At 44.0% G+C, this 18,038-nt stretch overlaps 1 protein-coding gene across 1 annotated transcript in view; it reads right to left on the reverse strand.

Annotated features, from left to right (window-relative positions):
* Positions 1–18,038, reverse strand: part of Slc9a2 (solute carrier family 9 member A2) — an 81,515-nt gene that overhangs the window by 15,309 nt on the left and 48,168 nt on the right. Inside the window, exons 4-5 of the mRNA XM_075980286.1 lie at positions 7,811–8,028; positions 7,156–7,358 (exon numbers count right to left, since the gene is read on the reverse strand). Of these exons, the coding sequence (XP_075836401.1) occupies positions 7,156–7,358; positions 7,811–8,028 (421 nt within the window). The remainder of the gene's footprint in view (positions 1–7,155; positions 7,359–7,810; positions 8,029–18,038) is intronic.

Genomic DNA, 18,038 nt, shown 5'->3' on the forward strand with positions numbered 1-18,038 from the left:
ATGCAGAGGGGGAGGGGAGGAATTAAAAATAAAAATCCTGAGTTTACCAACAGCATGCCAAAATAAATAGCTGCAAAGGGCAAGCAAATGCTCGCCTGCCATTCAAGTTTGACGCAACAAACAGGCACAGTGATGTCCTGACTCAGATTCATCTAAGAGCAAGGACATGGAGAGTCACTGGGCAGTGAGATTCCCATCTTATTTTATCTCTGCCTCGCTCCACCGCTCCACCTCTGCTTCTGCCAATGAGAGAAGAAAGAGAAAAGGCTAATCTGTTGATTGGTTAAAATAAACATCCATTCACAGGGAATAATGAATGCGTTCTTCCAAGTTGGATTAATACTGACATAATGGGGAGGTGGGTGCCTTATATTTCCTTGCTGATTTGGCAAGGATTTCCCTAGAACACTCGGAAGAAAGTTTCCATTTATTAAAAGCTATCATTGCCTGGCTGAGGAGACGGCTCAGTGGGTAGGAGTGTTCTAGCTACACCAACATAAAGACCAGAATTCAGATACCGTAGAAACAGTCAGGCGTGACCACATATGTCCATAAGCACAGTGCTCAGTGGGGAGCTGAGACAGGAGGATTGCTGGGCTTGCTGGCCACCAGCTTATGCAAAAACAAGAAAAAGTCTTGGTTCAGTAAGGGACCCTGTCACAAGGGAATAAGACAGTGTGGGATGATAGAGGGTGGTACCAGAAGTCCTCCTCTGGCCTCTGTAAGCATACCTAAAGATATACATACATGCGCACACGATACACAATATTTCACACACACACTTCACTCCCATGTATGGACAAATACACACAAACATACACCACAAAATGACACTCCTAAAATACACACATACACTCAAGCCTATCACCACAATGGCCATGTTATCTTATATTCAGCCATTCTCACATTAATACATAGATTGCCAAGATCATAAAACCAAGTTGTGGAAAAAAAATCACTTGAGATTGACACAAACAGAATGAAAGTTCTACAGTGTTCCTGGCCCTTGGCTGCCCTGGTTTCCAGCACTTACCACCTACACAGTGGTCACATGACTCTGGTAGAGCTCTGTCTTCTAATAAACAATAGCTTTCTCCGTTGTGGGCCACAAAAATCCATCCATATTATACTATCTACAAGCAAAAGTGTGGCTGAAGCTCTCATCTTAGAAAACCTGAAATATAAACCACCCATGTCAAGTGGCCTTGGCGTGTTACGCCTTCTCGAGAAGATCTCCTATCTCCAGTGCTCTCTTTCGGGTCAGTTAGTCAAAGGGTCACCCTCACCTCATCGGAGAGACCCTGTGAGGATGGCCACTCCTCGCTCATGATGCTGTTGCTTTTTCCCGAGGTTAAGGAATCCTCTCCTTGAACACCCTCATCACATGGCTTCTGCCTCTCACCTCTTTGCGTCACCATCGCCAAACATCCCATTCACTCTCCCAGGTTTATCCTGTTTCCTCAACAATTTATCAGTTCCCCAATAAGCCTGGGTTTCTAGGCTCATCATTCTGCCTATGTTTACATTTCTTTCCTCATGTATGAATAACCCTTCCCATCTCATTCTTTAAAAGTTATCTATCTAGGTTTACTCCACAGTTGGGACTCTCCCATCCATCTGGCCTTCATCAACTTCTGGATAGCTATAGAGAAATTATTTTCCACCCTACAGACTTAATAATCCCCTAGTTGTTCACCACTAAATTAACCCTGATTGCTCAGGCAAAAACACCGGGCAACACACATCCTAAAGAGTTCACCATGTAATTTTCACTCTTTAAAAAAAATGGATTATTTTACTCATTTTATTTAGGACTAGATTAAATATTTCTGTTACAGCAATTAAACATAGTGATTTATTTAACAAAAGAAAGCACATTCTAGGCTCCCCACAATGCTTGTACAATAGGGAGCACCATCAATTCAGTTTGGCAGGCAACATGAGCAAATATTTATTACTCAGGGCACCATGGGTCCCTGAGCATCCCCATGTTCTTGCTTGTATAAAGAGTCTTTTACCGGGGGCATTCCTGAGGGTGCCAGCAGTGAGAAATCTTGAAAAACAGAATAACATCACCCTCCAGAGACAGTGATAAATTCCTAATCTCTGCTGTCCTCCTGTAAAGCAGGCCATTACACATACATATGTCCTTCATGGGCCCTTTGTGTCACGTCCATGGATCCAAGGGCTAAGGAAAAATGACACACAGCCACACAATGTTCTAATTATTGCTTCTACAATGAATAATAAAGTCTCCTGCCTCCATGCCGCGAGACTGGTGTCTCTCTACCCACCTGCTTGCTTCACAGTCTGCAGAAGGATGTAAGTTACATCATCAACCTGCAATAGCGGCAGAGATGGGCTGCTGTTTTTACATTTAGTTTCTTCTCTTCCAGCTGTTGAGCAGATTTATAGAAATTCTTGGAATCTTCTGCATTTAGTTATTTAGGGATAACTAAATAATGATTACAGTACCCTATCTTTTTGTTCAAATGGAACTATACTGAAGGACATCACTTCTATTATCGTTTAGCCTAATATTTTACATGAAATCATGAGGTCAAAACTCAATGCCAGATATTGTACTGTGTGTGTACGTGTGTGTCTCTCTCTCTCTCTCTCTGTGTGTGTGTGTGTGTGTGTTGGGGGCTGCAGACCCCTGACCCCTTGACTTTCTTTGCCTGCCTCAGACCTTTGCCTGCTGGAGTGAACTGAGCAAAACAACTTGTTTACCTGTGCCTGCAGCTGCTCTGAGCATGAGACCTTGATGGCAGGAGAGTGGTTTCTGGTGAACCTGTGATTGAAAGATCCTGAGAGCTGGGGTGTGGCCAGAGCCCTATATAAGCTGCCCCTGAGCATAATAAAGTTGTCATTCTTGTATCAAGGGTGACCTGTGCCCCTGTGTCTCTGTGTGTGTATAATTTTAAATCTCCAGCCAAGTTTCCAGCTCATGAACCATCCCATAGTGCAATAGTGCAGGCCCTACTATATGTATGTGTGTGTGTGTGTGTGTGTGTGTGTGTGTGTGTGTGTGTATACATCCCTACAACACTTGAGAGAGAAGTCACTTACATGAAACAAGGTCAAGATTGACACTATTCAAGCCTGGGTTTTTCGTTCTATACCCCACAGTTGTTAATTTGTAATATAATTTTAAACCACGAGCAACAGGTCATGTTGTGCATAAGTAACATTACTAGCTTTATTGAAAGGAAATGAACTCAGATGTCTAGAAATCAAGATTGTTCATTCATTTGCTCTTCCATAAGTAATGCTACACCCAGTGGCATGATAATGTACTGCTCAAATTAGCAACATGATTTAGGCAATGTTTAAATTATTGTGACAACTTTATGATAAATAACAAATCATGTCACATGTAACCTATTTTTGAAGGCAGTCATAACTTGGTAGATCGGACTGAAGAATTTATCCTTCAAGAAATTATGTAATAAGGAGAGGGAATTCAATCTTTAAATTCAATAACGGGGGTTCCTGGGGAGATGGCTCAATGGGTAAGGGCACGGGCAGCTCTTACAGAAGACCCAGGTTTCATTCCCAGCATTCACATGGCACCTCATCACTGCATGTAACTCAAGTTCCAGGGGATTCACTGCCCTCTTCTGGCCTGTGAGAGTACCATGAATGCATATGTGTGGTACACACACACACACACACACACACACACACACACACACGCTTATACATAACTAAATTATTTTTAAAATTGAGTAACAGTTCCAGCAACAGCAAAGCTGTCATTTGGAGAATAGGTGCCTTATTTGAAAGGCACAATTCCATGCATGGACTTGTAACTAGGTACTCTATGGTGGCGCGTGTCTTTCGTTCCAGCACTCAGGAGACAGAGGCAGGCAGATCTCTGTGAGTATGAGGCCAAGTTGGTTTACAAAGTGAGTTCTAGGACAGCCAGAGCTGTTACATTTCTCAAAAACAAAAACCAAAAGATTTCTCTCTAGGTTTATTTCACTGATCTATTCTGATTAAAACCAATCTTTCTTTTTGAAGGATGTGGGTGTAAACTTGCATGCACATGCATGGGCATGTGTGTGTTTATAGTGTCTGGAGAAACAGTGATGAGCGCTGTATGGGAGGAAGAGAAGTGGGTCATAGTCAAGTGGCGTGCACACACTGGAACAGAAAGGGAACGCGAATAGGAAGTGGAGAACTACGGTCACTCCTTTCCTATGGCCATCAGAATGAACTTGACCAAGGGATCCTTTAGTTTATAATGGGAAAGCCTAGCCTTGGTGCACTAGATGGCCTAAATACTGAGCCCTAAAATGCATCTTCAATAGAGGGTTAGTTAACTCAACGTGTTCACCATACTCAAAGCAGCCAATGCAAGGCTCCTACTGTCTGTCTGTTGCCTGAGTCCCTTCTTCGCCATTAGGACCTGAACACACACCTTCACCCTCACGCACAAGCACCCACATCACTCTCCTTGCTTCTACTTCTGTCCCCCACAGTTCACTCTCACCAAAGATCCAGTGATGTCGTTTCAAAGCCATTCTCCTGCTCCAGAGCTTCTCAATCCCTTTCCATTAAAAGCAGAATCTACCTGAGCTTTCTGAACTCAGCAGTGTGTGCCTTCATCTCCCTGCTCCAGGGTGGTCATCTGGAACATCACTCCCGTTCTGAATACTTTCTGTTTTAGGATTGAGTGTCAGCTCTCCCTTCTACCTTGAATGTTATTTGACCAGATGCCAGCTGGTTTCACATCCTTCATACCTTAGATTCACCATTAGTTCCACAAAGGACTTCGCGAATCTTACATTTCTGTGGCCAAAATTATCTATCCAAGGTGCCTTAAGTTATGCTTGTTTGCTGTAGCGTCATTGATAATAGCCTAAGGCATAGAATATGAAAGCCCAGGGCAGTGCTGTTCAACGCAGCATGTTGCCCAAGGCTGTTCATGACTTATAGATGATTAGCTGCAAGTGAGCAAAGAGATAAATTTAGATTCCCACTTCCAAACTGTTGCAAGCCAAAAGAGCAAGTTTGTCTGTGATATTAAATATCAAATATTCAGCCGGGCAGTGGTGGCGCACGCCTTTGATCCCAGCACTCGGGAGGCAGAGGCAGGCGGATCTCTGTGAGTTCGAGACCAGCCTGGTCTACAAGAGCTAGTTCCAGGACAGGCTCCAAAACCACAGAGAAACCCTGTCTTGAAAAAAACTAAATAAATAAATAAATATCAAATATTCATACATATTTTACGTGTCCTTAATCCTATCACTCAGGAGGCAGAGGCAGACAGAGCTTTTGAATATGAGGTCTGCCTTGTGTACAAACTGAGTTCTCATCCAGCCAATGTTACGCAGTGAGACCTTGTCTCGACAAATAGAACAAAACAAAGTGAGTGGAAAAGCATGTAATGTAGGTAATTGATAATTTACTTTTATTTCTTGATTGAGTCTGAACCCAAAATAAGTCAAAATTATTACTCATAACTCTGTATTCATGTCTTAATATGAATCATCTATATATGCATTCTATGACTAATGGTATTTATTTTAATACTTTTTTCATATATAGCATTCTAGCTATAGATATGCATTTTTATGTTTGATAAGACTAGTGACTAAAAACTATTAAAATTGGATGGAGTGTCATTTCCTATCTTCAATTAATGTCTTTCTATGAAATAGCACCAGTTGTATTCAATAATTGCATCAAGCACATGATGCCTGGGGCAGAGAACTGACTTTGTACTATAGGCACTTGAAAACTTGTACTGGGGACTGTGGTCCTCTCCCAGTGACTTAGTTCCTCATCCCACTAGGATGATACAATTCTATTTTTGTGTCTGGTACTCTGAGATGACAGTATCTGTTCTGGGAGGAGTGGCCTCTTGGTTCTGTGCACTGTGCAGCTAAGAGGGCCTCAGGGGACAGCCAGGTAATCAGCTGGTCTTGGAAGAAGATGAAAATCCCTCCCCTTCCTGGTCTATATTCACATGCATTCTGCCCTAGGCCACGGTGGGAGGTGAAAATCCAAGATAGAATTGCTTTGTGTCACATTTTATCCCAAATGTGTGAGGAACAACTTGAATGGCTTGTTGCAAATGTTCCATAGATTCTGAAGAGAAAAGATGAAGTTAAGGGAACATTCATCCCCTCAATACACAGAGGATGTGTGGTGTCCCCCAAGTTTAAGGAGGGGATTCAAGTAGCCCACCCTCCACTCTGGCCAAGAACATTCTGTATCCAGGAAAAAAGTTCTCCCTCTGCACATGTGCTGGAATGTCCTCCATCTTGGTTAAAGCCTCCACCCCTGCAGGCCTTTGCTCAAATGTCATAGTCCCCAATTTTCCCTTCTATGAGCATCAATTGAGAGTTGTCACCTACCCACTGCCTATGACACCCTCTTCACTCCTCATCCCTGTCTTATTTATTATATAGCATCTTCCCCCTTTAAGTATATCCCATATTTTACTACCGAGTTTCTCTCCTAGCGTATACCACACTCCCCACATCACTGGCAGAAATGGGAGAACCGCAGAAGCAGGAATCTATTCTTATATTTTGCAAAGGTAAGAATTTTAAATTCAGATAGCGGTGCAGGTCACAGAGCACAAGACAAACAAATATTTGTTGAACAACTATGCACAAACTATAATCTCCCAGGAGGTGGCGTATTGACTAACTGGCAAAGTGGGACCAACCCTTCTTACTGCTTCCCCACAGCGTGCTGGATTCACCATTCCCCTGCTCCAGACAAAGTGCTGTCAAAAGCCAGCTCCTGTCAAAGAGCTGTTGGAAGGTCATGGCTCAGAACCAGCACTTAGCAAGTACATTTACCAGGTCCAGGAGCAAGGCAAATGACAAGGATTAGGGCTGGGGCATGCACCTTGTCAGTTTCCAGCAGTAAACACCAATCCCTGAGCTGAGTTTCCTTAAATAACTGTTTCCTCTCTGGGGGCCAAGTGACCAAATTGGACTCTTGTAATGTCTGACGCAATCCAACACGTGAATCCAGACAGGAAGTATCATGTTCCTTGTTTGAATGACTCCCAGAGCTTCAACACACCTATGCCACTTTGCCTCCGCCACTACAGCTGGGTGACCAGAAAGTGCTTGTCTCCTGAGGCAGGAGGGAGAGACTCTTCTAGAAGAAATAGCTGGCCACACTCACCAGGATGAAGACCGTGAAGAATATAACAACAATGGCGGCCGTGATGAAGAGCTTCTTCCGGGGAAACACGGTAGCAGGGAGGAGGAACACCAGCGCGAAGCAGATGGCACCTCGCAGCCCTCCGTAGGCAATGATGAACTGGTCCTTGAAGGTCAGAGGAATGGTCCGGAACCAGTTAATCACTTGAGTCAGCACAAAGACACCTATGGACAAAGAGAGGCCCAGAGAAAGCAGACTGTGTGAGTATGGACAGGGACAGACAGGGACAGACCAGGGAATCTGAGTCTCCGAGTCTCTATGATTCTTCAAAGTGTGCATCCCATCCTGCAAGTCCTGGGGACTCCTGGGTTCTTGGACTCTCATCATTTCAGGATAACATGCTTCTACCCATCAGAATTAGAGATATAAAGAGAGACTCATTTTATCTACAGTAAGAGCCTTGAGAGAATATATAAGCACAAGGTAAAGGGGGAAAGAGAAAATGAATTGGGGATGGGAAAAGAACAACAAGAAGAAGAAGTCAGTGGGAAAAGAACAGGAGTGGGGAGTAGATGAGGAAGAAGAAGAAATGAAAACCAAGAGGCAGCCAGAGCAGAAAGAAGTCCCCCTGGGTCATTGCCACCAACTATTCATTGAGCCAAGGACTGCTCCTTACCCAGTGCCCTCCAGATCAGACAGAAGGCCAGCGTGAAGCAGACGAAAGCCCAGTTCCACTCATGGTTCTTCCCGACAGTGGACACGCCCATGAAGATGAAGATCAAGGTCTCGCTCACGCTGCTCAGCATCTTCATGAAGTACTTGATTGTCGTGTAGGACTTCTGAGACACGTTCTCCTCCACGTACTTATTCATTGTCATAGCACATGCTGTGATTCTAGAAGGGAGATGTAGCTTAGATGTAAACACAGCCTCAACCACAGTCAGAATACCAGGGTCAGCCCCTAAGCGTAAAACAATCCCTCTGCTGGCTGCTTGCCCAGAGCCCGAAATAATCCATTGACCTTCTTCTGCTCATCTCCTGACATCCAAATTCTCTGAACAACCATCACCATCGTGGTCACCATCACCATCAGCCCTCCTTTGAGGACCCAAACTTTAAAAGTTCAAAATAATTTGAAACCCACTCATCCTATAAAAGCAACTCTCCCACTTGTATAGACTCTATTCCTACATTACATTAGAAACCTTGAACTACAGCACAAACCCCTCTGCTCTCTCAGGTTGCACTGGGCGCCTTCCCTGCCGTTCTTCCTCACTGCTGCAGCCCCTTCTCCATATAATAAATGTCATTTCAACTAGTCTGTGGTGTCTGTTTCTATGAAATTCAAAATAGGCTCCAGGAATTCCTAAGTAAAAGAAGTTTCTGTTTCTTTTCTCTAGCATCTCGCTCACAATTTGAGGGCCACTGTGCTCGTTGCTCCCTCTCTTGCGGTAGCTACTCTGACACGGCATCTTTGCATGCCTCAGGCAAAGGTCAGATCATCAGACAGATGCTGGCAAGGTGGGCACTTGCTTTCCCCCTCCACTTACATCCTCCTCTCTCTCCACTGGGCACACAGCTCATGTCCCCGTCTGCCTGTCACATGCAAAGCGTTTCATGCTCTTGACTACTGCCTGCTTCATGGGCACACAAGTTCCTATCAGTCCAGGATATCACCCCCAATCCACTCGAATGCCACCCATCGATGGAAATATAATGAGGTGCAGGTGACAAGCATATACCAAGTCCTCTATGAAGACTACGGTGCCCACACAATGCCAAAGACTTCATTGGGAGAATGAGCTGAAGGCAAAAACAGAACGGGGGACTCTGGTGAGCTACCTCAGCTCCCACTGAGTGATAGCCAAGGGATAACGCAACTTCCAGTCATGGTGGATCTGATCCGAGTCCAGAGCCACACCAACATGCATGATCCACGGCCTTCCTTAACCCAAGAGTATGACATGGGACAGTTGAATAAGGCAAAGCTCAGATGCTCTGAGATCAGAGCCAGCAGGTAGTCACAAGCCTGTGCCCTTGCAACAAAGAGATACATTCCTCACATAAACGGTTTTATGTTGTTTTTTTTTATTAAAACAAAACAGACGCTCCACCTATGCAAGGAGTCTGCATTTAGACACAATGTCACCACCACCGCTAGAACAAGGAAGTGTTTCTTTTAGATTTATATGGGTGAAGAACATATAATTCATGCGGTTTCCAAAAGAAAGGGTAAGCCTTTTAAATGAGCCAATAAAAATGAGCAGCCAGAAACATGGCAAAGCCTGTGCATAGCTGAGAGCTTATACAATACGGGCTCGTGTTTGGAGAGCCTTTCCTAGGAGCCAGGGACTGAGCAAACACTATGTAGGGGCTGGGTCAGCTAATCCTCATAACCCGTTTATGAGGCAGGTTCTATTATCGCCTCCACGTTCGTACATGGGAGAACAAAGGAGGACTCAGCATCTCACAGCCAGTAAACGATGCTGCCCAAGTGCTTAACCAGGGACGCTGATGCAAGCCAGTGCTGTTTAGACCTGACCCGCACTCCTGAGAGTTTCTTAGTGAGCCCAGTGGTCTTGTGCGAGAGAAAGATTCCACTACTCGTCAAGCACTGACTCCTCGCCTCTCAAGAATAAGGCTATCTGTATGTGTGCACTGGTTTCCTGGGTCTACTGTAAGAAATTAGGGCTTCACAGTTCATTTGATCATCTCACTTTCCATATGTCAAAATCAAAAATAATTTGAACTCAGCTAAAAAAAATAAATCATGATGTTGATTGAGCTGTGCTCCTTCTGGAAGCTTCCAAGGAGAATCTGTCCCTTTTTTTTTTTCTGCTCTACCTTCTAGAGGCTGCTTAAAATCTTTGGCTGGTGGCCACATCACTCTGCGTCTACCATTCCTGACTGTGATAATGATAACTCCCTTTCATAAGGGTTCTGTGATTCCCCTACACCCTTTGGATTGTTATTATTGCAATCTCCCCGTCTCAAGAACCTACTTAAATATCATTTGCAATCTCCTGTTTATCACACTATGTAAATTATTAGCAAGTTCTATGAATCAGGATGTAGAGGTCTTTGGGTACCTATATCGCAGAGATCCAGATATTTTCATACTTTGGCTTCATGTGGCGGGAGTAGCTGGGGATGGAATCGCAGGCTTTTGCGGTCTCACCCATGAGCTTCCTAGGTAGCACACCCTTCAGTTGTCATTCCCACACTGACAGCCTCTTAAGTCGTTTAGGTCAGCTTTGAATTTTCTGGGCATGGGCCAGCCTGGGATTTGCAATCCTCCTGCCTCAGCCTCTGGGTTGCTGGATTTATAGGTCTTCACTGACCAGGCTCAGTTTACTTAAATTTTTAAAGTCAGAGTTTCAGAAATTGAGATTCCCTCATACAAAATAATGAGGCAAAGGTGACATCCTTTTACAGGGGAGATTCAGCAACGAGAAGAGCCGAGCTTCTCTTCAAGGTCAAAAGTAGAAAATTTGGATATAATTGACAATGACCATATTAGTTCTTAAAACATTCTAATCCTATGGGCAGGATGTTTTAAGATCAAGATGTTTAAATATATAGAGAAATGTGGAGAATAATGAATAGCAAGTGCTCATTATTCAACCTCCCTCAGTGACATTTGTTTTTAAAGGGAAGCACCATCCATTATCAGATTGAAGCGCTGTGCTTCTTCAGCCCATACTCCATTCCTTCTCTTCTTGGCTTCTAAAGTTTACAGTGATCATTTGAAAAACATATTTGCAAGACTAGAATAGTGCTGTGTAAATATGTTACCCACCCCTCCCCAACCATGATCTCCTTATTACTTAAGCACATGTAGAAGGCAAACATTAATATTTAGTTCATGATGGGAAGTAATTTAACAAACACCAGTCATTCAGATATGATTGAAAATTGTAGTCTTGGTATATGAATAGCAAGTGGGTTATTTTCTGTTATGCAACATCACTCACATGACCAGGAGAGATGTCCATGCTGGCCAGACCCTGATGGTAATGGAGTGGTTTACCTCCCAGCATCACTTCAAGAGGAGAAACACACTGAGGGACTACTATAATCTTGGTACCCGGAAGCACCTTGCTTGGGTAGCACCTGTTCATCCACAGCGTTGATGCATAGAAGGCATTGGACCAAAGTTTCCAAATATTGCCATTGTGGTCTACCATGAAAACTCAATATCCATGGTCACTCAGTCAGTGGCTGGAGGGTGCTTCCCTACCACATCGACTTTGCTGTTCTGGTGTGACTGCAGATCAAACCCTGTCACAAGCAGAAACCTCACAAGGCCTCAAAGCCACAGATGAGATACTCTCTTAGGGAGGCAAAAAGAAACAGTGTCATGTGAGCAGAAAAAAATAGAATCTCCTGGGACCCTCCTGGCTGGTTACATGACAGAGAGGACAGAGATGCGAAATTATGAGCCATGGTCTATGAAGATGAAAGCAAGGAAGGCAGAGAGCCAGCCTCCGAAAGCTCCTGGTCTAAGGGAAGAAATGGTCATGAAGAGATTGTTGCTATACAACACTGTGGGAGCTAGACACAGGACCAGAAACGGTATACTGGCAGTGTCTTCTAGATCTGAGGCCATGACACTCATGAACTCATAGGAGATATAATCTCCTGCACAAGAACTGCTCAAGAGCAAGCCAATCAATAATCCAGCATGGAGTGGGAGGAGCTCATGACAAATAATGGCTTCTGGGGAACAGGGAGTCCATTTCCTTTGGAGATTTAGTCCCTGGTAGGTTGCTGTTGCCCCAGTGGGTAGCCCTACATCCATGTGTTTGGTCTAGGATGGTCTCTAAGTTATTATTTTTATTTTTAAAGAAAAAGAAGAGGACATGAAATTGGGAGAAGAAGATGATGTTGGGGGCTTCAAAAGAAGTCGGAAGAGACTTGTGAGGGTAGGTATGATTAGACCATACTGCATACATATATGAAAGTCTTCAAGGATAAATAATACTAAATCAAAAGAAAGGCTGTATAAAAAGTATGCGGAAGTAAATTGTTAGTTATTCCACAGAAAAAGGTGCAATTGTACAAATGTTTCATCAGTAAGAGGCCATTGAGAATGAAAAATAGAAAAAAAAGCAGAGCTTCCCTTCAGCACCTGCAATGGTGCAGTGTGAAGAGCCTCCGACGACGATAAAATGTGATGCTTGAGTCCCTTACATAATGACAGTATCTAAGCGCTCCACCTTGTACATTCTGAAATGTATATGGGTTATTTATAGTGTATAATACCATATAACCATTGTGGAATGACCATCATCCTCTGTATCACGCGGAGTTGTGCCAAGAAAAAGCCTGCACCCCCTCAGCATGGATGCACCTGCCTTTTACAAACATTGCCAACACACAATTGGTAGAATTTACAGAAGAAGAGCTCACAGACAGATGAGTGCAACTTAAGAAAAGCAGGTGAGTCTGCTGCCGCGCCGGTCCCCACCGGTCCCCACCACTTGGACCAAGCAATACCACTCTTGGGAATATACCCAAGAGAGGCCCTATCATACAACAAAAGTATATGCTCAACTATGTTCATAGCAGCATTGTTTGTAATAGCCAGAACCTGGAAACAACCTAGATGCCCTTCAATGGAAGAATGGATGAAGAAAGTATGGAATATATACATATTAGAGTATTACTCAGCAGTAAAAAACAAGGACTTCTTGAATTTTGCATACAAATGGATAGAAATAGAAAACACTATCCTGAGTGAGGTAAGCCAGACCCAAAAAGAGGAACATGGGATGTACTCACTCATATTTGGTTTCTAGCCATAAATAAAGGACATTGAGCTTATAATTCATGATCCTAGAGAAGCTAAATAAGAAGGTGAATCCAAAGACAAACATATAGGCATCCTCCTGAATATTAACCTTCATCAGGCGATGAAAGGAGACAGAGACAGAGACCCACATTGGAGCACCGGACAGAAATCTCAAGGTCCAAATCAGGAGCAGAAGGAGAGGGAGCACGAGCAAGGAACTCAGGACCGCGAGGGGTACACCCACACACTGAGACAATGAGGATGTTCTATCGGGAATTCACCAAGGCCAGCTGGCCTGGGTCTGAAAAAGCATGGGATAAAACCGGACTTGCTGAACATAGCGGACAATGAGGACTACTGAGAACTCAAGAACAATCACAGTGGGTTTTTGATCCTACTGCACGTACTGGCTTTGGGGGAGCGTAGGCAGTTTGGATGTTCACCTTACTAGACCTGGATGGAGGTGGGTGGTCCTTGGACTTCCCACAGGTCAGGGAACCCTGATTGCTCTTCGAGCTGATGAGGGAGAGGGACTTGATCGGGGGAGGGGGAGGGAAATGGGAGGCGGTGGTGGGGAGGAGGCAGAAATCCTTAATAAATAAATAAATTAAAAAAAAAGAAAAGCAGGTGAAACTACAAGAATATTCTGGTAGCCCGAGGAGAGTGAAACGATAGCATTAAAAGATCACTAAAGGCGGTAAGGGTCAGAAAATGATCGGTATACACAGCAATCAAGAGCTTCTGCTGGATTCTGTAGGCAGGGTGGGAGGTTGAGGTTGATCTATTTGGCTGTAACGTTATCCAGTCCCCATCATCTCGGTCCCTATCTCTATTTCCCTTAAGTCCACTAGGAACAAGAAAAGTATCCATTGATGTGTATGTCGATTATATCTTTAATGCATCTTGACTCTGATCCTATTTGAATATACTCTTGATAGGAATAGTACTTTGATATGAAAAAAAAATCATACTCTAGGAGAAAAAAAAACCTTTGGAAGGGCGTCACACATGCAGAGGACAGATTTGGAAGGGCACGAGCCAAACCAATACAGATAATTTGTTTCCTTCGATAGCTTGTCATTTCACTTTCAAAGCCCGCTCCCACACCTGGCCTATGTAACAAACCAAAACACGCACATGTTTTGACAGGTGTTAGGTTTCGCTGCGTGAGACCACATAGAGGTCAGACATACTGCTTTGTGATCATCTTGCCTCACTTTAACATAAATGTATGGTGATTATCGCCAATTTAGAGATGGAAAAGTAAAATCACTGTAATTAGTGGGTTTTGCATTCAGCAGCAATTGAGGTTTTCTTCATCCCCATATTGCTTAAAATATAGCATAGGCAAAGATCAGGCTACCTAATACTCCCTCAACAAAGTCTTCAAGGATAAGACAGAGTTTTTCCTTAAATGATCTGTCATTTGACTATCTGTGAACAGAAAATTCTTCCAATGATTCCCGTCTTCTGTAAGAGGCCTTGACTCCAGTATAGTATCCCATGAAGCTGACTTTCTGTAGACTGCATTTCCTTTTATTAGAATGTATACCTTAAGAGAGTATAGGCCCATATTATTCTCAGCATAGCGTGGTTCTGTACCTGAGTTGCTGCCACGTTCAGATTCTTTGACTAGATGACTGCAATCTTTAAAACCAAAGGGACCCAGCATTAGAATTGAAAGCAGGAGATGGAGTCAGATTTCTGGGTGTAAAGACATGTAAGTGCACACATATATACATATTATAAAAAATATATATTTTTTATTGTTTTGTACAGACATGCTTTCTGTGTATATTTATAGAGGACATACTTACGTATACGTTTATAAATATAAATACCTTTAAAATACAGTGATCAATTTTTTAAATTCAATTCTGACATTAGCATTAGGAGGCTGTCTTAGTTAGGGATTTTATTGCTAAGGGACACCATGATCACAGGAACTTTTATAAGGAAAACATTTATTTGGGGTGGGCCCCTTACAGTTTCAGAGGTTCAGTCCATCATCGTCATGATGTGGAACATGGGAGTGTGAAGGCAGACATGGTGCTAGAATTGTAGCTGAGACTCCTCCATACTACAGGCAACAGGAAGTCAACTGAGACACTGGGTGATATCCCGAGCATAAGAAACCTCAAAGCCCACCCTTACAGTGACACACTTCCTCCCACAAAGCCACACTCCTAATAGTGCCACTCCCTAATGGGGGCAAAATACATTCAAACCACCACAGAGGGTCTCCCTAGAATTGGAGCTGCGTTATAGTATACTGGCTGATAGGTCATTGCACAATTTACTTGCTCTCACGACAAATCTGTATATGCTACTAAAATGTGCAAATACAATTACAGGGACAACACAAACAAATTCTATACTTTCAACGAAAACTTTGCTAAAATGAAGGCGTACTCAGTCAGAGTCCAGTCTTGCAATGATGAAGCCCCATTCAGTAGCTCTCTCTGCATTGATTAAATCCAGGTCTTATGGTGACGCTGGGCACAGGGCATGTTCTCAGAAAAAAGAGCTCACTCGTGTGAAGTAAATTAATTATTCCAGAGCATGGATTTACTATAGAGTCATTTGTCTCTTCCAGGAAACCCAATGACCAAAAGAAAGTGGGTTTGACATATTATCAAATGCAAATGAAAACTACTTTCAGAGGAAGTCACCAGCATACAAATGGAATGACCTCTGTCAAATGCGAAGAATGAAATAAATGGTCTTAACTACTGTATATGGTGGGTTAACTCCTACCAGAACCTTGTCTGCCTCCATATCCTTCCCGCTTCAATTTTTACTTTACCTTTTATAATTTTCTAAGTTCCACCAGTGTTTGCATACCCCCCATTGGCACCTGGTGCAGATGTGGATTCACGCAGTGGGATCACACAAAGGGTCATAAGTCATTACCTCCAGTGTGATGAGCGACAAGGAATCGCAGGCCCATTGAGTCTGAAGAGCGCTGAGTAAGACTACAAAGAGCCTGAAGGATGTAGTTTGCTCTTAACAAAGAAATTAAAGTAGATTCTGCCACATGGGCATGGTGGAGAGAGACCCCATGCATCGCTGGGCATGGAACCTGACCCCATAACACCCTTGTACAGATGTACAAACCATGCTCAAGTTTGCTTGTGGGTCCTGGGAACGTGAGTTCGAATGGTGGCTTTATGAAGTTCCTTATGGTGTACGGCATGTGTATTAGAACATTCTGTCTGTGAACCACGGAATCTGTGGAAATCCTTGGAAAGATGCAAATCCCTTGCTTCATCTGAGAAAATCCAGGTGTCTACACAAAAGGGTCGTTCTGAGTAATTTCTAAACACACCAACGTTGTAAGGGAGTAAGTGGGACATAGCCTGAGGGATCACAAAGGAGAAATGCATGGGACTCGCGATGAATCATCTTACTTAAAGCTTTATTAGAGGGGAACCAGGGGCTAACACAGGATCTGAGGGCTACTGTGTTCTGATTGTGTTTTTCAGCCCCCCCACCCCCTCCGTCTCCAACCAGGCACCTTCCTGCCGCTGCCAGCCACACATCCTCTCCTGAGAAGGATTCCTTAGCCCTGGAGGCAGCTGGCCAAGTCAGGGCTGTGACCTCTGGCTTTTCTCCCACAGAACCGTTAGTTAGATTGTCGGTTGCATGCAAAACAGTGGCGTAAAAGAGATCTGAACATCTGCTGCTGTACTCATTATAACCCACTGACACAGGTGGATCAAGCCCCAGGTGAGTCCCAGACACCTGCCTGGCAAATGGGAGAGTCGGCTTTCCTCTTCTCCCCAGAATTCAGGTCCATGGAGACCCCACAATATCTCAACCTGCAGGCTTTCATTAATCTTCCCCAATCCTCTCAAAATCCTCTTTTTTTTTACCAAGAAGATCTAACTGAAAAGCATCATCATTTCTATCCTTTTTTTTTCTAAAAAAAAAAAAAAAAGAGGTGATTTCCCCTATGGATGAACACCATGATAAACACCGAGTCATGGATTGGGTTGTTGTCTCAGTCTTGGCAGACTGGCAAATCAGTGCTTCCCACCCGTACCAGGCTTTGCTTTTCATGAAACAGGGATGGTCCATAGAGCTTGATCCAATCACTCTTCCAAACTGGTGGGCCAGCCACCATCCTTCCTCTGAAACGTTTCCTGATATGAACTGGTTGGATAGATCTCCCTCGCTCTCCAGCAGCTGGGCTGCAGATACATAAAACCCAATAGCTATGTAAACCTTTCTTTGTGCCCGACCACGGCACAAAGGAAGGCCGCACTGACAAAGAGGTTTTGATGGACATGGGGAGTCCTTGCTGTCATGTCCCCAGTGATCTCTACCTGTCCTTGTCGGGAGTCTATTTATTCAGAGAACCCAGCGATCCTCCTTCGTGGGTTTGTTTCTGCTCCTCTTATTCGCACAGCTTTGTTCTCCTCTTTGAACTGAACACCTGGCTACAAGGGCACCAGATGACTCAACTTATCTCAAATAGCTAGGGATTAAGAGTGAGGTCACGTGGGAAGGCAGGCTCGGCCACTTGGCCAGACCTTTCGGGAGCACTGAAAACTCATAGCTTTCATGGAGGCAAAGGGAAAGTGGAGGAATAGAGAAAGAGGGGATAGAGGAGCACTTCAGCATACAAAGGAGCTTCACATGGCTGTTCCTCACCGTGGAACACAGCCCGTGCTCAGAGTCCCCCAGGCCATGACCTCCCTGTGCAGAGAATAAATGAAACGCAAACCGAGGCCTTGAAAATCAAGGTGAGGTAATCGCCTTCAGGTGCCCAATAGGTCACTAGAAGAGCAGTGTTAGATGTTAGACTCTGTGTTAGATGGGTGTCTATCAGCAGAAACATGGGATACACAATTTAGAAGGAAGAGATGTTGATTTGGGCCCAGGGATTTGTCCGTGTTCACCAGGCCTTCTTGCTTGGGCCTTTGGGAAAGTATGTCAGTGTGTGTCTAAGCAGCTGCCTTGTGGTGGCTGGGAAATGCCAGGAGGCATGTGTCCCAGTGTCCCCTTTAGGAGCTCCCCAACCGCCTCTCAGAATTTCCATCCATTCAGCCACGCCTACATAGGATGGTAATAAAGCCTTTAGTCTATAGGTTTTAGGGAGTCATTT

The sequence above is a fragment of the Microtus pennsylvanicus genome, chromosome 7 (assembly GCF_037038515.1).
Source record: "Microtus pennsylvanicus isolate mMicPen1 chromosome 7, mMicPen1.hap1, whole genome shotgun sequence".
Classification (NCBI taxonomy): Eukaryota; Metazoa; Chordata; class Mammalia; order Rodentia; family Cricetidae; genus Microtus; species Microtus pennsylvanicus.